We start from the raw sequence: 22,651 nt of genomic DNA, 5'->3' as shown, positions 1-22,651 counted from the left end.
AAAGTAAATAGGGTCAATTTGGATTTCATGCCGACTTTAAAACTTCGATATGCCTCGTATAGGCCTAAATCTTTGAAATAAGCAGCTCGTTAATTTATATTTTAATGACACATCCCAGCCAACACACCCATGTGGGGCCCAAACGGGCTGCAAATGGGCTGATATCCAGGGCCCACCCGGGCTACCCAGCTGGGACCCAGCTAATTTTGGCCGCAGTTTCCATGGAGGCCCCACATGTGTTAGCCCAGATGGGTTGATGATGGGCTCTTGGTGGGCTCCATATCGGGCCCATAGGGGTAGCCTAGGTAGTTCCCATTTAGGGCCTACAGGAGTCTGCCCACATGGGATGATGATGGGACCCATATAGGTCTTATCTAGGGCTCTTATGGGCCACAACAGGTGTATTTATGGGCTACCATATTTGTCTTTTTGGGTTACCTTATTTTACAGTAAACCCCTAAATATAAACATTATATGTAATCAATGAACAGAAACAATTACTTCATGCTTTACTTTATTAACATAATATTTATATTAACAGACAAGTATCAAAAGTGAAAGCTTTTGACAAACTTTATATTTCACAAACAAAACAAAAGTGCAGCTTTTCAGTCCTCTGTCAGACAACTCTATATTTCATAAACAAAACAAAAGTGCAGCTTTTCAGTCCTCTGTCAGACAACTCTATATTTCATAAACAAAACAAAAGTGCAGCTTTTCAGTCCTCTGTCAGACAACTCTATATTTCATAAACAAAACAAAAGTGCAGCTTTTCAGTCCTCTGTCAGACAACTCTATATTTCATAAACAAAACAAAAGTGCAGCTTTTCAGTCCTCTGTCAGACAACTCTATATTTCACAAACAAAAGTGCAGAATCTCAGTCCTCTGTTGTCGCTCTCTCAACGGCCCTTTGAAAAGAGAAAATAAATAAATCAACCATTTTTCAACTTTTGCAATTCCTTTTCTCACAGTTCAGATGTCAGGTTAGTCTTTTGGTGCTCCAAATCAAGCTTATGTAGATAAGGGGTTTTCAAACCTGTCCCGGAACACTGCACATATTGGAGGCACAAGATAAAAATTTTGACCAACTTTTACCACTTTTTTTACCCTCTTATCGTTGATTGCTGAGTGCTATACACTCGTGTTAATTATCTGAACGTGCTCCTCCCGAACTTAGTTAATAAAACTTCATTTTAAGTAATTTCTAGAAATTAGTATTGTAGTAATTATTATATTCACTTTGTTGTCACCAATGCTCTCTCTCCTTTGGTGTAGATCATTAAACCTCCTAAGTCTGTCTAAAATCAGTTTTGTGTGTGTGTGTGATTTTGGTTGGGTGACAGTTGTAGGTTAGCCTACAGTTTGACAAGAGTTTAAAGTTTGACAAAAGCACAATGTTGTGTTTTACACAAATATATAGGCTAAACACTTTGCAGTTTTAATGATAATGACTTTTACCCATCTTGCTCTCCACCACGTGCCCTCGCTGTACGGTTTCCTCCCCTGTCCCTGGCACCAATTAGCCACTTTGACACTGCCTTTTCAGCATCTCTTCTAGTAATCTGGTTTGTAAGGGCATTTTTTTTCAAGCTTCCTGTAAAAAAGATAAAGAGCATTAGAGTGAGATTAAATTCCTTATTTGAGCCCTTGCAACAAAGCAGAAATCTCCACCATGTTATTTTTCAAGTAATACTATAATGGTATCAGATATAATATTCTGTCAAACACGACATTTTTGCTGCAAAGGTTTATTAACCAAACAAACAAGGGACTGGTTCTGTACCTGTACCTGAAAACTACAGTTAAATTAATTTAGTAACTTTTGTTCTATTGTATTTACCTATGCTTGTAACTAGTGTATTTTTACTTATTTTATTTGTAGAACCTCACTTGTATTTAATAATGATTTAACTTTATTATAAACATTTTAATTGAGGGGCCACACACATGATGAAGTCATTGATAGATAATGCTTAGTTAATGATGACTACTGTATTTGAATGGCAACAAAATTGGAGTGCTATGATGAGCTGTGATTGGTATATTGATTGGTATATTTTGGGGTCTATTTTTCAAATACAGTAGTCATCATTAACTAAGCATTATCTATCAATGACTTCATCATGTGTGTGGCCCCTCAACTAAAACGCTGACTAGGTCCTTTGAAACACTGATGAACAATATGGTGGCATAACTGTAAAAAAAGAAAGAATCATGATCATGCGTAATAAATCATATTTCATGATGATGTACTCATCTTAGTTAATGTTTTAATTAAGGTGTTGTTCATCCATTAAGTTGTAAATGAAAACGTTGAACTTGTGTTAGGCTAGTTCCTGATGATTCATGAGATATTAATGCATGAATGAATGCATAATTCATGCATGAATTCATGATAATTCATGTACCCTTACCGTAAAGTGTTATAATAGTTAATATTTTGAGTGAAACTTTAGAATACTCTTCCATCATCAATGAATAACTACACAGGAACAAATGAGTAAAACACTATCTACTAACTAATATTAACTAACAAGGAACTCTGATTAATGAAATAGTAATAGCCCTCAGTTGAATGTGGTAGTTCTATAACTAATCAATAACTGCTGTTTTTCATACAGATAACTACTATATGAGTTCATAATGCATAAATTACGAAGGAATTGGAACAGTATTCTAAAGTGTAACGTTAACTATATTCTATATAGCCTATTTTGTGCCATTTGTTATTTGAATTAGCACTAACGTTAAATAAAAAAAGGGAAAAAAAGCACAGGCCGCGCAGATGGTGTTAAAGCTTCTCGAATCTCATAATTGAGCGGATACTAGTTGTTCTGTGACGAAATAGACATTTATTAAAGATTTATAAAAAAAATAACATTTGAGAAGGGGATTTTTTCATTGAATGTGCACACTTTTAAAATAACAGCTAACGTTAGCTGCTGAAATGGTCGCTGTAAGTTATGGCGTTGTTCTGTGATCACAAAATAAACGGGAGCAGACACGATTAAACAGGCTTGTCTTGTAATTGCATTCGAAAAATTAATAAGGAAATGCTTTCCTTTTGGCTGTTTGATGTGCACATCGATCTTATACAAGTTAAAAAATTGCTGTCATTGTGGGATTTAACGTTATCGTAAAACAGTGGTAAAATTGTAAAGTTGGAGTCTCAACTCCAATCAATTTGTCATAACACAGTTGGTGTATTAACAATAACATAAAAAATAAGAATGTTAGTTAACGTTACAGATCTTGGCGCCAGAAATAAGGGAACATATTGCGCGATCTGGAATTCGAAATTCTAAAGTGACAAGCTTTTGGTTAACATCGTGTTTTGAAAACAATGTTTTTGAATTAACATTTATATTGTGAAATGTAACTTTCTTACCTTGACTTAGCCTTGACTACGAAGACAGCGAGAATCTTCCAAATCTCCTCCCGAAAATTACAGCAGAGAGTGAGTGAGAGACTAGAGAGTGAATGGTGTCGCGGGCGCGAAAAGGGCGAGGGGGATGGGATGGCGCTGAATGAAATCTCGCGAGATCCATGGGATGGCGCTGAATGAAATCTCGCGAGATCCATCCTGCAAAAGTTTTTTTTTTTTTTTTTATCTGTCACCGTGTCTGTACCTGTAGATCTTTTTGTAACTGTTTAAATTATATTCTGAGTAAAAGTGTGCATACTTTTGACTGCACCACTGTGACAGTATCTGCAGGGTATTGGTCCTTTTAATTGGCAGAAAATTGGTTAAAATGGCAATTTTGTTGGCATTTGTATAGATAAAAGTAATTTCAAAGGTGCATATGTGTGTACTATCTGTAAAAAAAAAAAAAACTTTGGGTTTGACTGTTTGCACTTCCTCTGTAAACTGATCCAAGTGTAGCCCATTTTCAACCAATGCACTCATTTCCCATTAGTGAACCACCTAGGCCCCACAAAGGGAGCCCAACTGGGTTTGCCCATGTTGGACTTACTCAGTTGACCCAAGTGGGCCCCAGATAAGAAGCCCATTTTGAGCCCATGCCCACTCTGTACCCCTGTCACCCATTTGTAACCCATATGGGCCCCACATGGGTGTGTTGGCTGGGATATATTTCACGTATTTGTATAGAGCTTTGCACAGCGCTCACATCGTTCCGCAGTTTGACAGAAAATCATGATGTTAATGCGATATCGCAATATCTTCATGCCGCTAGCATTCAGCTGATTTTAGATGGGTGATAATATCGTTTACATCTTGCTGCGATTGTAAACAGTCATGCAGTTGAGATAGCCTATGCTATAGTATAAATCCCCCTACGTGCCTATAGCATATGAATGCTGAAAGCTGGGCATATATCCAACTTTATATAAAGCGATTTGCATTGCATGATATGTGGGAAAAATTTATAATAGAGCTGTTGCGATACTTTACATTTTTGTGTCTTTTGAGGTCACTGTACAGTTTGTTGTTCTAATATGAAAGGTAGACAAGGTTAAACTAATTATTTTACTCATCATCAACCAGTCTCGCATCCTCACAAACCCTTAAACTCACCCACACACACATTGACTCTTGCACAGACACGCATGTGAATTCTTTCACACGCCATAAAAATTAAACCGAAACACAGACAGTGACAAGCACCGCCAGTCTCGAGAGGGTTTCCTGCTGTTTGACATCAAAGAAAGGCAAGGCCTCTCTCTCTATCCCGGAGAAACCAGACACCCGCTTACATAACCCGATTCTCCAATAACGAGCCGGGCGCTCGTGTACCCACGCACACACCCGACCGAGAAGCAGCCGCCAGCCAGGTTTCCACGCGGTAAACGCCTCCTTTATTCCCAGCGGTGGTGTTGTGGGTGTAAAAAAAATAATAATTCAAACACCTCGCATTGGACTGATTTGAATAGGATGGGCTGTTATCTGTTGTTGTTGAACCGTGTGGATGTGTTGCATCCCAAAAAAAAAAAAAAAAAAAAAAAAAAAAAACGGGGCTGATTTAGCGCGCGCGCTGGATGGCATCGCTGGCTCGTGGAGATAAAGTCGCACGCGCGCCAGCAAACAACTCACTGTGGTATCTGTATTTGTAAACAGGAAAAATAGATGTGCAATGTGAACCTTTCTGTAAGTAGGCCTACTGCTCAGTGTCAGTGATCTCTGTTGTGTCACGGGAACCTGCCCCGTCACATAGCTGTGGGACATAGTCTCTGCAACGGTTGTGCCCTTAAATTAATTGTGACCTAGTGAGTAACTTTTCTTCTGAGTGGCTCCCTGTGCTATACTTCTCCGCCCTCTCTCATTTCAGCTGCTATCCATCTGCACCATAGAAATAGGATAAGCTAAATAAAAAAATAAAAAAAAATAAAAAATGTCTCTTTAACTGCTAGATCCCATAAGGTCAAGTTAATCAAACCCAGAGGCATTGGTTTCATTTGAACACTGGTAAGGATGCATCTCCTTTTCAAATAAATAAATAAACCATACCGTAAGTTTTAACTGTAGTTTTTGAAAATTGTATTTTAGCCAACCTTAGCAAGTGGAGACTCGGGGTGAGCCAGAAGGTTTGTTTGGAGCAGTGAGTGGTGTGATGGGTGCCAGGGTTGCCAGTAAGCTTTCATTAGATTGTTGCATGAAACAATTATTTCCAATGTTGTTTAAAAAGTAGTAGCAGTCTCAGTCTTAAACAATGTTGAGCGGGTCTCGGTTTCAGGCTTCATGCCCACGGACCACCACAGTCTTACTGACCGTCTGATGCATATTGCAAATAAAACTGGATAGTAGCCTATACTTTCTCGACCTGATAATCCCTAATGTGATTTGCTGACTTCTGCAAGTAAGAGCACATTATTTTTCATCTGTAGTTTGCATGAAAACAAAGTCATGTTTGCAGAGATGCACAAGCATTTTTTGAGGAAGAAATAATCCATGGCCAGGTTTGGTGCCATCGCATATTCAAAGATAATTCAGTTTTGTTTGAGGCACTTGAAGTAAACACCCTAAACAGAATAAAGTGTACATGAAACAACATTATGTGTCCATTTGTTTCAATTATGTATGTGAAATATTGTCTGTAACATTTTCAGACAATTAATTAATTTTATTATTTATAATACAACGTGCAATTTATTTTATATAAACCCTCCCCTAAAATGGCATCACTAAACAAGCTGTGACTGATCATGTCAGTCAGAAGGTTTATGGCTAGAATAAGCTGTAATGTAATGTGATGTCTGAAGCACTGGGGGCGGGGCTTTTAGCTCCCAGCATGCACTGATGTTTGAGTATAATATTGGAACAACAATTCTTCACGTGTTTTTCCATAATAATAAGTTTAGTTAGACTGTACAGTAGCCTACATTCTTTTGTTTTCCTATTCTGTGATGTGTAGGCCTACTATTTATATATTTTGAGCATGGAGGACCCAGAACCAATTATAGGTGATAATGGGTCATAATAAATATGGTTCTCGTTGATGTTTTTTTTTTTTTTTGTCCTTTTCCTTTTTTAGATCTCGAATCACTGTGGGTTACAGTTCTTTTATTTATTTTAAATATTAAAGGGTGTTATTGTGTATTCATTTTATACGAGATTGATTTGTTTAAAATGTTTTATTTAAATAAATTATTGGTGTTTGGTAATCGTTGGTGACTTTAAAGTAGCCTATGGCTCGGTAGAGAAAACGCTGCGCGAGCTGTTAATTCAACCCCTTTATTTGTGACAGGACGCCCTCACGTGCACCTGCGCGCGCTCTCTCTCAGTACAAGTTGAGGCGCACGCGGAGGCTCCCAGCGCGTGATGTGTGAACGGAAACGGGGCAGAGCTCTGTCGCGCGCTCACGGATTTTGTTTCTCAATGACGAGACCGAAAGAGACCGGCCGTGCAGAGCGGGTCGAAGGCGACGTCTCTCCAGCTGCCGTTTAACTGGACTTATCCGAGAACTGGACCGGAAACTCGGATCTGCTCGCGTGCACCCGACGGGTGCTGACTGGGTCGCTGAGGGAGTCCCTTTGAGGCGGGAAAACACGGAATTACTGTTCAGAAAGGCTAATTTTCTAAGTTGGATTGTTTCATTTAACGCCAAAACGCGAAGACCACCCACCGTATTAGATGATAACCGTTTTTAACGAGACACACTGGTCACATACTGAACTTAAAGGTTTCACACTCCTGAATCCGAAACGGGAGCCTCGCGCATCGGATTCCGTCGCCACCGAGTGAATTAATAAATAAATTAACTCTGACTGGCTGGACATACGAGCTGAAGAGTCCCACGTTTGACAGCTTTTTTGAGGAGTCTCAGCTCGATTTAATGCGCTGAAGGAGAAGAGGAGGAAAAGGGGAGAACCCACGCCAGCGTGATCCCTCAGTTATCAATGGCAAACACCGGAGCGCACGCGACTGGAGCGAGAAGCTCGAGACCATCTCGTGCGTCGCCGCGCTCTCGCCGTGAGTGAGTTTTAAAAGGCGCGCGGCGAGGGGGAGAGAGAGCGAGCACCGTGAAGTTGAAGATAATCGTCAGTCGAGACAATAGACGGGTGGAAAATTTATGTTTCATGTGGCATATTAATGAGAAAACAGCACCCGTCACCGATCTTCCCAAGGATTGCTGAGAATGTGGAAATGTGTAATTGTTGACGAAGGTGAAGATGACTGAAGCTTCGTGAGAAAGATACCGAGCGTGTTTTTGGTGAGAGAGGGTGAAGTTTATTCGACATGCCCGAGAATGTCTCGCTCGTCAGGAACCGGACGGAAGTCGGGCAGGGTCGCGCTTGGGGTAGCGGAGCGAGCGCGCGGCCAGCATGGGTCGTTATGGTGCTGGCCGGTGTGCTGATCTTCACGAGCGTGGTGGATGTGCTCGGTAACGTGCTGGTGATCATCTCGGTGCTCAGAAATAGAAAACTGAGAAACGCGGGTGAGTGCGCGCGATTAGTCCACATTAATTAACTGAAAGATGAGGGGATGTTAACACACAGGACGCGTTCTTGCAAAGGTAACGTATAGCATCAAGACGCCTTTATCAAAGTTAAAATACAATGCAAGAAGAAAAAAAAAAACGCGTCCCTTGTGAATGGCGCCTAAAAGTGGATGAGAATCATTCACTGCCTCATGACAAGGTGTTATTAGGATGATACTCGTATGACTCATTTGCAGGATCAGAGGAGGGTCATTAATACGGTGAACAGCTGTCTTGCCACACTGATAAATTCAAGAATAACCCTAGTGCTTCATTCACAGGGTTACCAACCATTCACGTGCACTGTACATATGGCCTGACTGAGCATGAATGACTGTCTCGTTCATAGAAACCATCTGTCATATAAAAACTGACTCGGCATTTGATTATTTAAATCCTTTTTTTTTTGGTCTTTAAACGTAAAATATTTTCTAAAATGTATAATTATTTTTTTAACTGACACAAGCAATGTCTGTTAATTGTTTTTGTTTGATATTTTAGCTTTAAAGGTCAGTTATATAAATAGAATAACCTGCTGATGTGTATTCCCATTTGCCCACTGATGCATTTAGTCAAGAAGAAAAAAACAATATGTTTCACAGACATGAGAGGGTTTGACGTTACATAACTCACAGATATCAGAGACGGTCAGAGCCTGAGAATAACACTGTGCACTCAAGGCTGTCTGACAGTGATACTTTAACGGATGTTTGAGGTACATCGTGTGAATGCGAGCCAGAGAGGGGTGGTATATGCTTGTGAAGATGATAAATGTATGTTTGTATATATATAATTGTATAATTCCAAGAAAATCTAAATCTCATTTGGTGTGAAATACAATTTACATACGCATATGTGTATCCGGGAATGAGCTCTGAAACAGCAATATCCCAGATTTCATTTACCTCCATTATGAATCCTGTTGTGTTGGCGTGAGAGAGTGTGTGAGAGAATGCAAAGCAATTACTGTTAATTCCACTCAGAAAAAGTATTTTTTTTATTGGAGTACCCCATTCATTAATATAAAGGACCATAAATTATGGATCATCATTTGCATTTTTTCAGTATTTCAATCTGGCAATGTTTCCCAGATGCAGGCTTCACATAACTATAATGTCTTTATGTGGTGAAATGTTATAGACAAATCAAAATATGAGGGATAGTGAAGGCATAAGCAAATGACAATGACAGAAACTAGAAAAGAATGTCAGAGAGAGAGAAAGACAGTGAAATTACCAGGGTTGTTTTAAAATTTTAGTTTGTTCTCTTTATGTGCCATGACCTCAGAATGCCAGAGTTCTCGTCTTCTGTTATTTCTGAAGGACAGATGGGGTTTTAAATTTTTTTTTTTTTTTTTTTTTTTTCAGATTTCAGCTTTTCATTGCTCACTAGAGCAAATGAAAAACTGTCAATGGGAACAGAAAAAGGACAGAAAAAGTGAGAGTAGGTAAACACAGATGTGAACTGCAATATCTCCAAACAGGCGGTCTGTCAAAGCGTTCGACAGCGCTTGTGTTATTAGGTCAGAGTTTGATATGTCAGCTGTGTTCTGTAATAGTCATCAGCGATATTGAGTGTGTGAGAGTGAGAACAGACAGAACGAGGAGCATGGGAAGAGAGAGCTTTGCTGTGCATGTCATTGTGTCTGTCGAGATTTTTGACATTTTCTTATCTTGAAATGTGCAGGTGGCATCATCCCATCACTGTCTTAACAAAGCCACGGTAAACACGGCAGTGTGCCCGTTTACCAGCACAGCCCTGCACTCCAGCTCTCAAACAAAACATTGTTGTCTACAAAGGGATGAAGAGAGAGCGAAATTACAGAAATGCTGCTGTCGTTCCCCCCCTTAAACACTCCCTTTCTCTCTTATTCTTCATCTCTATCATGCTTTCAATCCAGTCATTTGCTGTTGAAGTTCATGTCGTGTTTATTTAGGCAATTAGATTTGCTGTTTGACCTCTCATGTTATGCTTGTGTTTGGTAGTGTGTGTTTGTGAGGACCTCAAGGTGACATTCAGTGTCTTATTAGCATAGAGTGATGAGTTTGCTGGTGTGCTATATAGATACTCAAAGGACATGCGATTAATGTTGCGTGTGTCTGTCACCATTGACTACATCCTTCACGTTGACCTGTGATGATTCATTTGCATTAGGGTATAGCACAAGTATATGAGTGCTCAAATGATGGCTCGATTGTTGTTTTGTTATTTTACATGCCCGACGTTGCGCTGTGTCCGGATCAACAGCAGGAGCAGGAAGTATTGATTAATACATCAGATGCGTTTAGTTTCCATTTGCTGTGCTGTGCTGGTGGGAATGAAATCCTGCATTAGTGCCCTGCTTCCGGAATTATTTTTTCCATTCATTTTTTCCCATAGGGTTTTAGAAAAATTCTTTGTTAAAGCGTTATAAGCCACGAACCAAGCCAATCAGCAATGAGGTGAATCACAACAGGAGAACATTTGAGTTGAAGCAAATCGTTTTTGAAAATCAGACAAAGGGACAAGACTGTGTACCTAACGGTTTTAGTGAGGGAAAGAACTACAATCCAATGAAGCATTGCGAAAATCATAATCGAATTAAAAACTGGAGAAATATTAAACTGTACGTCACACGCATCACACACTTGACCAGCGTCGGCCAATAGTGAGCCTACGTTCTTGACGTACAACACTGAAGCGCAAAGAGTATTCTCGTCGCTTGATAAACTTATGGTTGAGCTACTGTAGTCACTTGGACTATTATTTTACTTTGAAATGTGCGTTCCGTCTCCTAATGTCTGTTTTTGTTCTGGACTGTGTGATTCCACCCACTGCCAATTTACCCAACAGTGTTTCAACACCCCAGGTTGCCATTTGGCAGAAAAAAACGCAGTGTATTGCAGTCATGGAAGCCAGCAAACAATCCGGGTCAGAGATCACAGATTCCACCAGACCAAAAAAAAACTCAGCATCCATCTAAAAATATACATGAATGGGAGCATATTAAAACCCTGATAAATCAACTTACTAGTGTGTAAGTCTCCTAGCCTTCCATTGTCAATTGCGCTCACTCCGGTTGCGTGTCCTCAATCTGGCAACCCGCATGAGCATCCAGTCTGAGGAGGCGGGGGAATTAAATGTAACCATTTCAACCCCTTGCTGTCAATATTACATATTGCACCTTTAAACACAATTATTTTAAAATAAGCTGAAATAATGCAGGCTGACAGCTTTGGCAGAAGCAATTACCATCGATTAACAACCAAGTAGCTCACAGTAGGTCTGTCTTTAAAGGTTAATAGGTTGTCGTTCAAAACCAATTTCCCTATGGAGAAAATGAATGGAGTTTTTACTTCCAGAACCCGACTGTTGCGCTCGATTGGGTCTAGGGACACGATATGCAAATGAGATAATAGGACACGCCCATACTTCTGTCCAGCTGCGTTCAATTACGCCCTTGCATCTGTGTAATTACCTAGAGAAAAAAGGATGTGTTAATTTTTTTTTTCTCTAGGGAGTGAGGGTCATATCCCTATAGTGCAGTAAAGGGCTTTTCAAGTGATTTATGTCAATGTTTCCTGATGCATCAAAATTTGAGGAGTGAAACATTAAAGAGACGTTTTAAAGGAACACATTTTTTTCTGTGGAACACAAAAGAAGCTATTTTGGAGAAAAAAAGTGGGTGTTTATTTGTCCATACAATGGACACAACACTGAACAGAAATGTGACATTCTGAGAAAAATCGTTCTGCGAGTCTTTTCTCTTTGCTGCAACCATTAAGGCTATTCTGTTCGAAGCTTAACGGGTGACCTCTTGTCACTTTTTTGCTGTGCACAGCAACGAGATTGTCAATTCTGTAAAAAGCATGAGAGGGAGAGGTCAGAGTTTAAGAGCTGTAAAAGTGATTGGTGCAAACTAAATCTGAAGCGTAGAGGTCGAGGTGTAAAAGTTATGGAACACAGGCTGCAGAGGTCAGTCCAAAACAGCATCGGTGTCAACAGAGACCGGCCACGTCAGCGGCGTGCAGCGAAACGTGATCCGCAGCTGACAAAGAAAAATGTAGGGTTTTCTACATGAACGTGTGTGTGTGTGTGGCCGTTTGAAACAAGGCTCTTTGATCATCCTACAAAGCCACTCCTTTCTACACACACCCACTTTCACACACTCTAAAATTTCCTCAGATACAGGGTTATTGGTGCCAAGTGAGATTACAAAGTCCCTGAGGACATAGCCTGCGGAGATGCCACAATGGAAGCACTTTACACCTACGTTCATTTATCTTCAGTACACACACGCACACCCAGTTAGATAGGCAAAAGAGAGATGCTACCCTGGTAGATCCCATCATGTTTGTTGTTACCTAATAAAATAGTGATTGTGTTGGTGAAGTCCTCGTTAGTTTGGGGTCATTAGAGATTTAATTAACATTCATGTTGACTAAGCACTACCCTTCGTTGCCATCATTAATTGTTGTGTGTGTGTGTGTGTGTGTGCGCATTCTCTGTTATGCTGCTGTTTAATTAAGGCTTTGTGTATGTTAATGTGTGAGAGAGAGTGACCCAGAGGAAACTTTTAATGCTCAGCGGTGGCTCAAAACACCTAATGGTGTTCTCAGGTATATCCCATTTAAATATCCACTTCCTCTCTGAATTTTGTGCATGATGCAAAATTAAATTGGCTGGTAGTGTACCTTGGGAAATCTGATCACATTTTGAAACATTGAGCTCTTTTTTTAAACTCTATTGGAGATGCAGGAGACTCCTCTTTCTTTCCATTTAATCGAAATGGTTCCTAGGACAAACAATCGAAGCATTAGTGAACTGATGGGGGAAGACCATAGGTGCATCCCAATTCGCACTTATGCACTATTCTATGACGTTTTGTAGTATAAATAGTGTGGAGTTTGTTCCCCAAAAGATACCTGGATGATGCACTCAATTAACCAAAAACAGCGAAGTGTGTAATGTTGTTGGACACTTCATGGACTCAACTGTCACAGCTTTGATCACATAGCGGACGGGCTATCAGACTCCAATGTTAAATGACAAAATAACCAAATAAAATTCATACACTAAACGGTTGAGTACATAGTGTATAAGTGCCTAGTTTACAAGTGCATAGTATAGTGTGTCATATGGGACATATCTCATGATACTGGGTATTCAGGTTTCTCGAATTCACGTGTTGTTGTACTTTGAGTCCGGTCTCAAGTCTGTCTTAACTTGGACTAGTCGAGACCAGCCCATTCAAGTCTGACGCCAGGCTGAAATTAAATGCTCCTGAAAATATGGTCTTGAACTTGCGTCAGAATCCGTTCTTTTCAGACTCGACTCAACACTGAACCGGTTTAAATAATTAGCTTTCTTGCCCTTGCGAATCAGCTGGCCATTTTTCATTTCCACTGTTTATCATGTAGATTTTCACACAAACTGAGAATCATTTTCAATCACAACTTTTGTTGACTGTACAAAGCATGTGAATGGCTAATGAGGCAAATGCAGTTCAGTTTATTATTGGTTTGTTGCTAAACAATTAGCCATTCTAACACCACATCATTCTGCACTGTATAGCTTTGGCATCACCATGTCGATGGCTGGTCCCGGGCCACTACGAGCGCTGGGCTTGAGTGGAACCCTCCCTGAACCCTCGCGGTTTCTCTGCGCGGGTGTGGGTGTGGTTTCTCTACCGGGTGTGGTTCACATCATCATCTTGCCCTGGTACCTTTCGGGAAGAAAGGTGCATGAGGAGGTCTCAAAGTCGTGAAAGGCACCCTTTACTCAACTCTTTACTACACAAGCTCCCGATCAAGATGCTAACGCAGCAATGCATCCTCACCTCCTACGATTTGCTTTCGAGGGTCGGGCATAACAGTACAAGGTCCTCCCCTTCAGGCTGTCCCTGTCTCTTCACGTCTTCGCGAAGGTCGCAGAGGGTACCTTTTCCCCATTAAGGTAAGTGGACATCCATATTCTGAACTATCTCGCCGACTGGCTCATTCTGGCTCACTCTCGAGATCTGATGTGTGAGCCCAGGGATCTGGTACTCATGCACCTCAGCTGTTTGGGGCTTCGGGTCAACTGGGTTTGGTCAATATGACGGGGCATCTCACCAACGAGCACACCCAGTCTGTGCTGAGCTGCCTGAATTTCTACAGGCTGGGGTATCCTTAGAACAAGGCGTATTGTTGTCACAATAGATCCCTCCAGGTTGTGCTGGGGCACTGCATGCAACGGGCATGCAGCTTCGGGCTCCTGGACAGGACCTTGACTGCAGTGGTTTATCAACTGCCTTGAGTTGCTAGCAATACTGCTAGCCCTGCGCCAGTTTTGACCATTGCTGCAGGATTATTGATCCCGGATGGACAACACTACGACGGTGGCATACATTAACCACCAGGGTGGCTTACGCCATTGCTTTGGCGTACGAAACTCCAAGCATGCCATGCCCCTTCACAGTTGTGGTAAACGAAAGCTCAAGCATGTTTGATTGAGCCATGGTTCATTCTCGTGTATTATGGAGCACGTTTGAGCTTCCGCAGAAACCAATAAGGTTCATTCTTGTGTTTCTCAGCACGTTTGAGCTTCCGCAAGAACCAATGAGGTTCATTCTCATGTATTACTTGACACATTTGGGCTTACAAAAAGACCAATAAGGTTCATTATTGTATTACACAGCACGTTTGAGCTTCTGCAAGACCCAATGAGGTTTATTCTCGTGTGTTATGCAGCACGTTTGAGCTATTGTTTATATTCGCTGATCAATGGTTATATGTGAATAAAAGCTTAAATTCAATCTGTTCATTACTTCATTATAAAAAGCGATCGTGTCTCTTCAGAAAATGTGAAGCGTCAACCTGGTAGTTGTGTAGTCTGTCAATGGAGGGACAGAAATCTCTCAGATTTCTTTAAAAATATGTTTTAAAATGCTTAGTGATGGTGACGCTGAAGTCTTGCGACCATTGTCTTTGTCGTTTGTAGCCTGCGTTTAGCTTTTGACTTCTGCCGATTGTATTTATGCTTCAAAATTCATAAAAGTTGTGTTTATTTGTGAAGATCATAATTTATCACAGATTACCCTAATGGGTTTTTGTCGACAGAACGATGGTGATGCCATGCCAGGGTTGGGTTGGCCTACAAAAATATGTCATCACTGCACCACTCGTATTACCCCCTTTACTACTGGCATAACCAGTTGAAATGTTATGTTCTGCTCTACATTTATCATCAGTAAAATATTTGTAAAGGTTGTAAATTATTTATGTGACGTTATCACATGAGCTTCTGTTGCAACAGCTTTAGTTGTATTTCTAGGCCTTTTGCTTTTTCATTTTGTTCTGATCTCGCAATGTAAAAAAAAACACAACAGACAGTGCAGATGTGGTCATCCAATTTAATTTAAAGAAAATCCAATGAATTGTTTCAGCGGAATATACTTTGAATCTCTCTCTCTGTTTCATGGGCTGCTTTAAAACTTTATTTTCTCCCCTTGTCTTAACTTCTAATCCCTATTAGCATTCTTTACTGGGGACTTTTCTAAAGTAGGGAAACGCAGAGACACCAGATGTCTCTCAAATGACAGAAAGCAATTCATTTTACATTTATGCATTTGGCATACACTTTTATCCAAAGCAACTTAGCTTTGAATATATACATTTTAATAGTCTGTGCATTCCCTCTAAAATGGTTTTTGAAATAGTTTATGAAATATAATGGTTTCGGTTGACACAACATCTGATGAAGTGGTGCAATAATTGAAAAGCATGTAAATGCTTGGTGACCAATGTGCGTTTGAGTGTGTGAAGGCAGCAGTTTACACATCCATCTGTTTAGCTAACAAACTTTATATTGTTCCAAATGTCAAGCCCAAAATCTCACAGGATCTGTACAGCTGGCACAATATTCATTTCCCAAAAACGTATTCCTTACACCCTCGTCCGCACAACAGCATGTGGCAGGTTCACAGAAGTAGTGTGTGTGTGTGTGTGTGTGTGTGTGTGTGTGTGTGTGTGTGTGTGTGTGTGTGTGTGTGTGTGTGTGTGTGTGTGTGTGTTTGTGTGTGTGATTGTTTGATGCTCTGCTAATGCCGATATGTATTTGTTTTTTGGGCATCTGTCGAGCTAAACTCTGTTTTCAGGTTCAAGAACATTCATTCTGGCCTAGCTTCCAGACAAGAGATTAGTCCAAATTTTTCTCTCAGAATTTCGACATCCCAATTAAAACATATAGGAGTCCAGCTGCTTTCTTCTTCTTGCCTCTTAATCTTCTTGTGAGAAAGGACGAAAGAGAGCGAAGGCGAATTGAGTTGTAATAAGTGAGAGGAAAAAAGATGGATTGGAAATCAGATACACTGAGAGATATTGGCACAGGGCGGGAGAAAGATAGCAGACATTGACGGATCCAGATGAGGAAGGCAAAATGGAAGAGAAGAGGGATAGAGATAAGAGGAAATGGGCAGCTTGAAAGTTGATTTGCATGGACCGTAAATCATTAATTTTTATTTGATTTCTGGTGACATAAGAGACAGTGGCCATTTGTGATGCAATGTGTGCGTGTCATGTGATGCAACAGTTTAAAAAGGTTAAGTGAGCAGCAACTGAATGTAAAATGTTTCCGAAACTGTTGCTGTTTTAAGCGTGTTTGATTCATGTATTGATAGTCATTCATCTTGTTCAAGATATAATGCACTGCTGCAATATCTATACCAGCGTATTAGAGCAAGAGGAATGACTACTAGCGACCTGGCGACCTCCATCGATTAAATCCGTGTGAATGGAGCATAAGTCATTTTGATGAGATATGATATGGAATATTAACCTAAAATGATTACTTTCTATATGGACTCTTTTTCCCAAATGGATTCGATCGATATGCACTGAATCTATGTATCCATTACAAAACCTATTTGAGATATGTGTAACATTGGTTAAGGCATACAATTGTGTGTGTGTGTGTGTGTGTGTGTGTGTGTGTGTGTGTGTGTGTGTGTGTGTGTGTGTGTGTGTGTGTGTGTGTGTGTGTGTGTGTGGATACTGTGTTGAACTATATCTGAACTCCATCTGTGCTGTAGTGTATACGCTTATACAACTCGATCTGAAGAGAACAGACTCCACTTCCAACAAACCATCACCCAACACATGCGTGCAAGAGACTGACTGGCAAACCAAGCAAACATGCACACACATACAGTATACGGTAGAGGAGAACTCAGTGTCACAGACACCACACTTAATCTAATGGATCTGAACTTTGCCTGAACCTCACTGTTAAAATACTAGTGCACCTGAGCCTGTCCTACACACTGCCGTGCACATGCACACACACAAATGCTCCTACACTCCCAGACACGCAATATGTCAGCCACAGATCAGGTGCGGTTGTCAAGTTTCCTTTCTTGCTTGACCTTCCGTGTGTTTGTGTTTCTACACAGGAAACTTTTGTAAAAACGTGTACAAAAATACTAATTTTTTGGTAGCACTCTATTTTACAGTCCTGTTCCCCATGTACTTATTAAAACTTATTTACTTTAATAGGTAAGTACATGTAAAATAACTCTAAAATAACCAATTTTATTTTCTAGTGGCAGATAAATTTCATGGATCTGAAGAACCTCATGAGTCTGTAAGCAATTAACAAAAAATAAATGTGCAATTTGTTGTCCAAAAGCATTGACATGTTTCTTGTAATGCTAAGCTAACCAGATGTGATGTGATACAGTGTCAGGCGTCATCTCTTCCATAAGAAATCATTATTCTGACCATGTGTCGTCACACTGAGAAGCCCTGCCCACAGTTAACTCTCATTGGTTTGAAATCCTGATCCATACAGCTGTATATAAACAGCATTTTCTCTTTCAGTGGGGAGAGACAAATTGCGTAACATTGGAAACTCGTTGCATAGGATACGGTGTAAATGTATATATATATATTAAAAAAAAATGATTTTGTCATAATTGCAGGGTGGGACTACTAGGGGGTTCTACTAATACAGATCCATGGCTTTGCTGAGAAATATGAAACCGGAAAATACTTAAGGACCCTGTGTGAAAATCAAGCTTTTAATGTTGTTTATATGTCTATGTGGTGTTTTTAATATGCTTTAAAGCCCCCTGTAGTCAATAATTGTATCCTTTAAAACTCATCTTTGATCACAAATTACATATTTAAAATGTGTATCCTGTGAAAAAAATTGCTTCATGTCTTAAAATAGCTTGAATGCAACTCTAAACCCTTGCCTCATTTAGTGTACGCGGTTCTGTGAATATGCAAATTAACCCCGCCTCCACTCACTCACCCCAGCTTAGAGATTCAATTGGCCAACTTACTGAGGTAAACGATGCACAATGGTATCGCTTTTTACTTCGGACTCATATTAACAGTTATTAGGGCCCGAGGACCAATGGTGTGAGGACCCTGTTGGAATTGCTCTGTTTATTTCCAATTGTATTGATATTTCACTAGGCTATATTACTGTTTTTATTGTATTTTCAAATAAATGCAGACTTGGTGACATAAGAACTCCTTTCAAAAACATTTAAAAAATCTGACTGACCCCAAACTTTTGAAAGGTAGTGTAGTTACCTGACTAGGCGCCTTTCCTAATTTACTGGTTTGTATTTGACATCACGGTCAAGTCAATAAAGATAGAGCTATAAAAAATGTCAAATTTCCTACTTGTAATTTGGAGTTCAGTAATGATTTAGAAACTAGTAACTATATCCTAACATGATGTGAACGTAGCAAAAAATAATTGAATTTGCTGTAATGCCACTACATGAGGCCTTGAATTTGAATTCCTTCTCTCTGTGTGTGTCCTGCAGGTAATGCGTTTGTAGTGAGTCTGGCTTTCGCCGACCTTCTGGTGGTTTGCTATCCCTACCCTCTGGTCTTGCACGCCATGCTGCACGCCGGCTGGTTGCCGGGGGAGATGGAGTGTAAGGTCAGCGGCTTCCTGATGGGAGCGAGCGTCATCGGCTCCATCTTTAACATCACCGCCATCGCCATCAACCGCTACTGTTTCATCTGTCAGGCAAACACCTACGAGAAAATCTACTGCCGTGCCGGAACCCTGGCGCTGCTGGTGTTAGTCTGGGTACTCACCGCCCTTGCCATTCTTCCAAACCTGGCGCTGGGGTCGTTGACGTACGACCCCCGCGTTTATTCATGCACCTTTAGTCAGACGACAAGCGCGGGATACACCATCGCTGTGGTGACGGTGCATTTCCTGCTTCCTATCGCAGTAGTTACGTTCTGTTATCTGAGGATTTGGGTGCTGGTGCTCCGTGTGAGGAGGCGGGTCTCAACCGACGTCAGGCCACGCCTGCGTCCGAATGAATTGCGCCACTTCTTGACCATGTTCGTCGTCTTCGTGCTGTTCGCCGTCTGCTGGGCGCCACTGAATTTGATTGGCCTGGCTGTAGCGGTGGATCCGCCCAATGTTGCGCCCTTGATCCCTGATTGGCTGTTTGTGGTTAGTTATTTCATGGCGTACTTTAACTCCTGCCTGAACGCCGTAGTGTACGGGCTGCTCAATCAGAACTTCCGCAGAGAATACCGCAGAATACTTCTGTCGCTTTGTAAGCCACGCCTCTTCCTGCAGGAGACATCAAAGGGCGGGACTGAGCGCAGCAACAAACATTCGCCTGCCAACAACAACAACGACGATCAGCCCAAAGCGAACACAGTATAATTCACCCTCAATCCAACTGTTCACAAATAGATATCAAAGAGAGAATGCTGCAAAAAGGTTTTAAATGACACCCACAAATGTTTTAAAAATATAGTTTTTATGTCTCACTTTAAAAAAAAAACTATTGCTGACTAACCATAAAATTTAAATAATCCTTGGTATTACAAGAATTAATGCATCTCACATGTTTTACAATCACATTTAATTAATGCATGCTAATGATTGAGAACAGTGCAATAAGTCATTTCCAGACAAAAGGTGCAAGCAAGCTCGACAATGACAAAGACCGCAGAATATTTTCGTGTTCTCCAAACCCATTTTTCTCACTGATAGTAGGAGGCTGTTTTCTCCAACTGCTCATAAACACTCGGCAAACAGAGGACTCGCACAGTTTCACAAGTGCTTCCCTAATGATATAACAGCGTTCAAGAAACGCTCCCCAAATGCTCGCACATTTGTGACCGCTCGGCACCTTGGCATACGTATTCCCAGTGCTCCAATAGCGTTAGCACTTGTGGCACTGTAAGTACACTAGAGCCTCCCCCTTGTGCTATGCAACCAATTAATTTGAAACTCTATGGAGAGAGTGTAAAACTAGGGCTCCCTTAGGTTTGCAGAAAAGGTTATCCAAACGTTCCCCTAAAACACTCCAGCAACATTCTTGTAAAACTACCCCTATTGCTATGCAAACTCAACACGAGCAACTCCCACTGTTGAAATCTTCCTGTAACCTTCCCACAACTTTCCTCAATTAAGTCTGTGAATGCAGCCATATGGGAATATGCCAAAATGCTGCAAGGACATGTTCTTATATTTACACATTTACACACTTCAAAGTGCCAGTTTCTTGTCTCAGTCAAACCACAATACTAAAGATGCACCGAAATACCAGATATAGAAGAAGCTTTGATATATTATCAATTCGTACTGATTTAATCAATGATAGATAGTTGGGTCAAGAAAGTCGAAAATGCATTCATCTTCACTTAAGATATGGATACTTTTACGTAGTATGAGGAAAGTTTCCATCTCTTAATCATATCAGTTACACAAATTATGGGGGGTTATTATTTTTTCATGAGAAACATAACTACATCAGTGGCATTGAGTAAGGGGGAGGAGGGGGCTGGCTGTCCCTGATGCATTATACAAAGCATCTGATATTTTTAAAGATTCATTCATGTTTCACAAATAATGCAGGATTTATGACTTTGCTTACCCAGGATTTATGACTCTGCATATCCATCTGTCCAGAAGTAAAAGCTGTGAACACTAGCTATGGTACAAAATGTTCACAAATAATTGAATACATTTCACAAGTAATTACAAAGAAACTTAAAGGTGCAGTAAGTGATTTAAACGCTGTTGATATTTGAAATCAGCAAAACGAACATGCCCTTACCCAAAAAGATCACGCACCGATCTTGATGCCTCCACCCCCACATTCACGTACTATGCAACACATGCCACGACTGGGGTTGGGTATCATTTGAATGTTAACGAATCTGAATCTCCTCATTTCGATTACTAATTTCAATTCCAGTTAGGTGAAAAAAAAAAATTTAGATATCATTCACATTTATTCAAAGTCTTATTGCAAAACATTTCATTGTAGCTGAATACCATCAACAGGAGAACACTTACACAAGAAACTTTTGCCTAAGGTTTAAAAATACCATAGCAAAAACAACTAGCCTAACTAATATAAATTTCACACATAATTAAAGACAAACTGTTCACAAACAATTAAACAAATTAGCATTCACACAAATAAATACAACTGAATAAAGATAGATTTTCGGGTATTCAGGTACAGAAACTGTAATAAAATATCAAATAACACTGCATGTTTTGGATGCGTAGCACAGAAAACAGCGTGTGAGTGTTCTTATGCTTGAATGGTTTAAAATTACATTAAAATCACTTTTTCTGTGAGCGCCTTCTTCCAGAAAGAAAAAAACAGTTTCCATGAACAGCTCCCTACATAACACAATAGTCCAAATAACTAATATATTACAAATGTGACAAGATTAAGGGGTTATAGTGATCACTAAAAATGGGAACCTAAAGACAAAATATTAGGAGTATGTTATCTCACTTTTCAGACACACTTTTCAAGCGGTGGAGGAGTACGTTCCAGGCTTATAATAATGTACAAGCGAAGATGACACAAGTATATTATTCAAGCAAAAGACAGCATATCTTAGTTCTGTGAAACACAGCAAAACCAACATTACTCACGTATAGAGAAGAAATAAAGCAAGCTCGGCGTCTGGTTTTCAGACCTGCCCAGTCTCTCCAGTCTCCAGCGCTGAAAAGCTTCTCCGATATTAACGCGGGTCCTACCTCTTGCCTGGTCGTAACCATTCTTTTTAAAGTTATATTCCCCAGGCCTTATCCTCTTTTGTATTTTCTCTGTCATTTCATTCTATAGTCGTTCTGCTAATGTCCATCTTGTGCACTGTGCTCCCCCCCCCCCCCCCGAACCCCTCCGAACCCCTCCGAACCCCTCCCCCTCCCCCTCCATCATGAGTGGACACGGCCCTTAATGCTGATTGGTTACAAGTGTGTTGCGGTGCTTGATCCGATCCACTTTTCAACAGCATTTTTCAAAAATCGCTTACTGCACGTTTAAATGTGATTTTTCTTGAGTAGAAAGACTGATATAGTATTTTCTTGTCAAATGTACTCCAATACTCTTTATTTTATTTAGAACTTCGAAAAATAATTACCGTTTCACTAAAAACACACGTTCTTGTTCCACTGCATTGCTTCTAATTTGCTTTTCTATGTAAACATGCGTTTGACGGATGCATTTGACGATACCTTTTCAGCGTCTTGCGAGTGCGCGCAGCATTTTTAAATCGGCGTGAACGGATTTCAACTTTTAAAAAAGCGTCTCGAGATGATGCGCTCTTTTCTACTACACTGCGATGTTTCGCGAATTTAATAACAAAAAAAGTGTTCTGTGTAAATGGCCCATTGCACGTTTATTCAGCTAACCGCAGTTTTAAAGCCCACCGACATTTGAACAGTAGGCCTACCT

At 40.4% G+C, this 22,651-nt stretch overlaps 1 protein-coding gene and 1 long non-coding RNA gene across 2 annotated transcripts; one reads left to right on the top strand and one right to left on the bottom strand.

Moving 5' to 3' along the window:
* Positions 1–568: 568 nt before the first annotated feature.
* On the bottom strand, positions 569–3,486 carry LOC306997624. Its single transcript, XR_013797407.1, has 3 exons — positions 3,390–3,486; positions 1,460–1,595; positions 569–909 (listed from the first exon to the last, which is right to left on the bottom strand). It is a non-coding gene; the product is annotated as an uncharacterized lncRNA (long non-coding RNA).
* Positions 3,487–6,772: 3,286 nt separating this feature from the next.
* mtnr1ba (melatonin receptor type 1Ba) lies at positions 6,773–21,552 on the top strand. The gene is made up of 2 exons (XM_079609891.1): positions 6,773–7,896; positions 18,737–21,552. The coding sequence occupies exons 1-2, from the start codon at positions 7,698–7,700 to the stop codon at positions 19,603–19,605; spliced, it is 1,068 nt and encodes a 355-aa protein (XP_079466017.1). The 5' UTR covers positions 6,773–7,697; the 3' UTR covers positions 19,606–21,552.
* Positions 21,553–22,651: the final 1,099 nt, after the last annotated feature.

This window comes from Phoxinus phoxinus (genome assembly GCF_949152265.1).
Source record: "Phoxinus phoxinus genome assembly, chromosome: 4".
Taxonomy (NCBI): Eukaryota; Metazoa; Chordata; class Actinopteri; order Cypriniformes; family Leuciscidae; genus Phoxinus; species Phoxinus phoxinus.
Note: the sequence above shows the minus strand (reverse complement) of the source record. Positions and strands in the feature narration are given on the sequence as shown.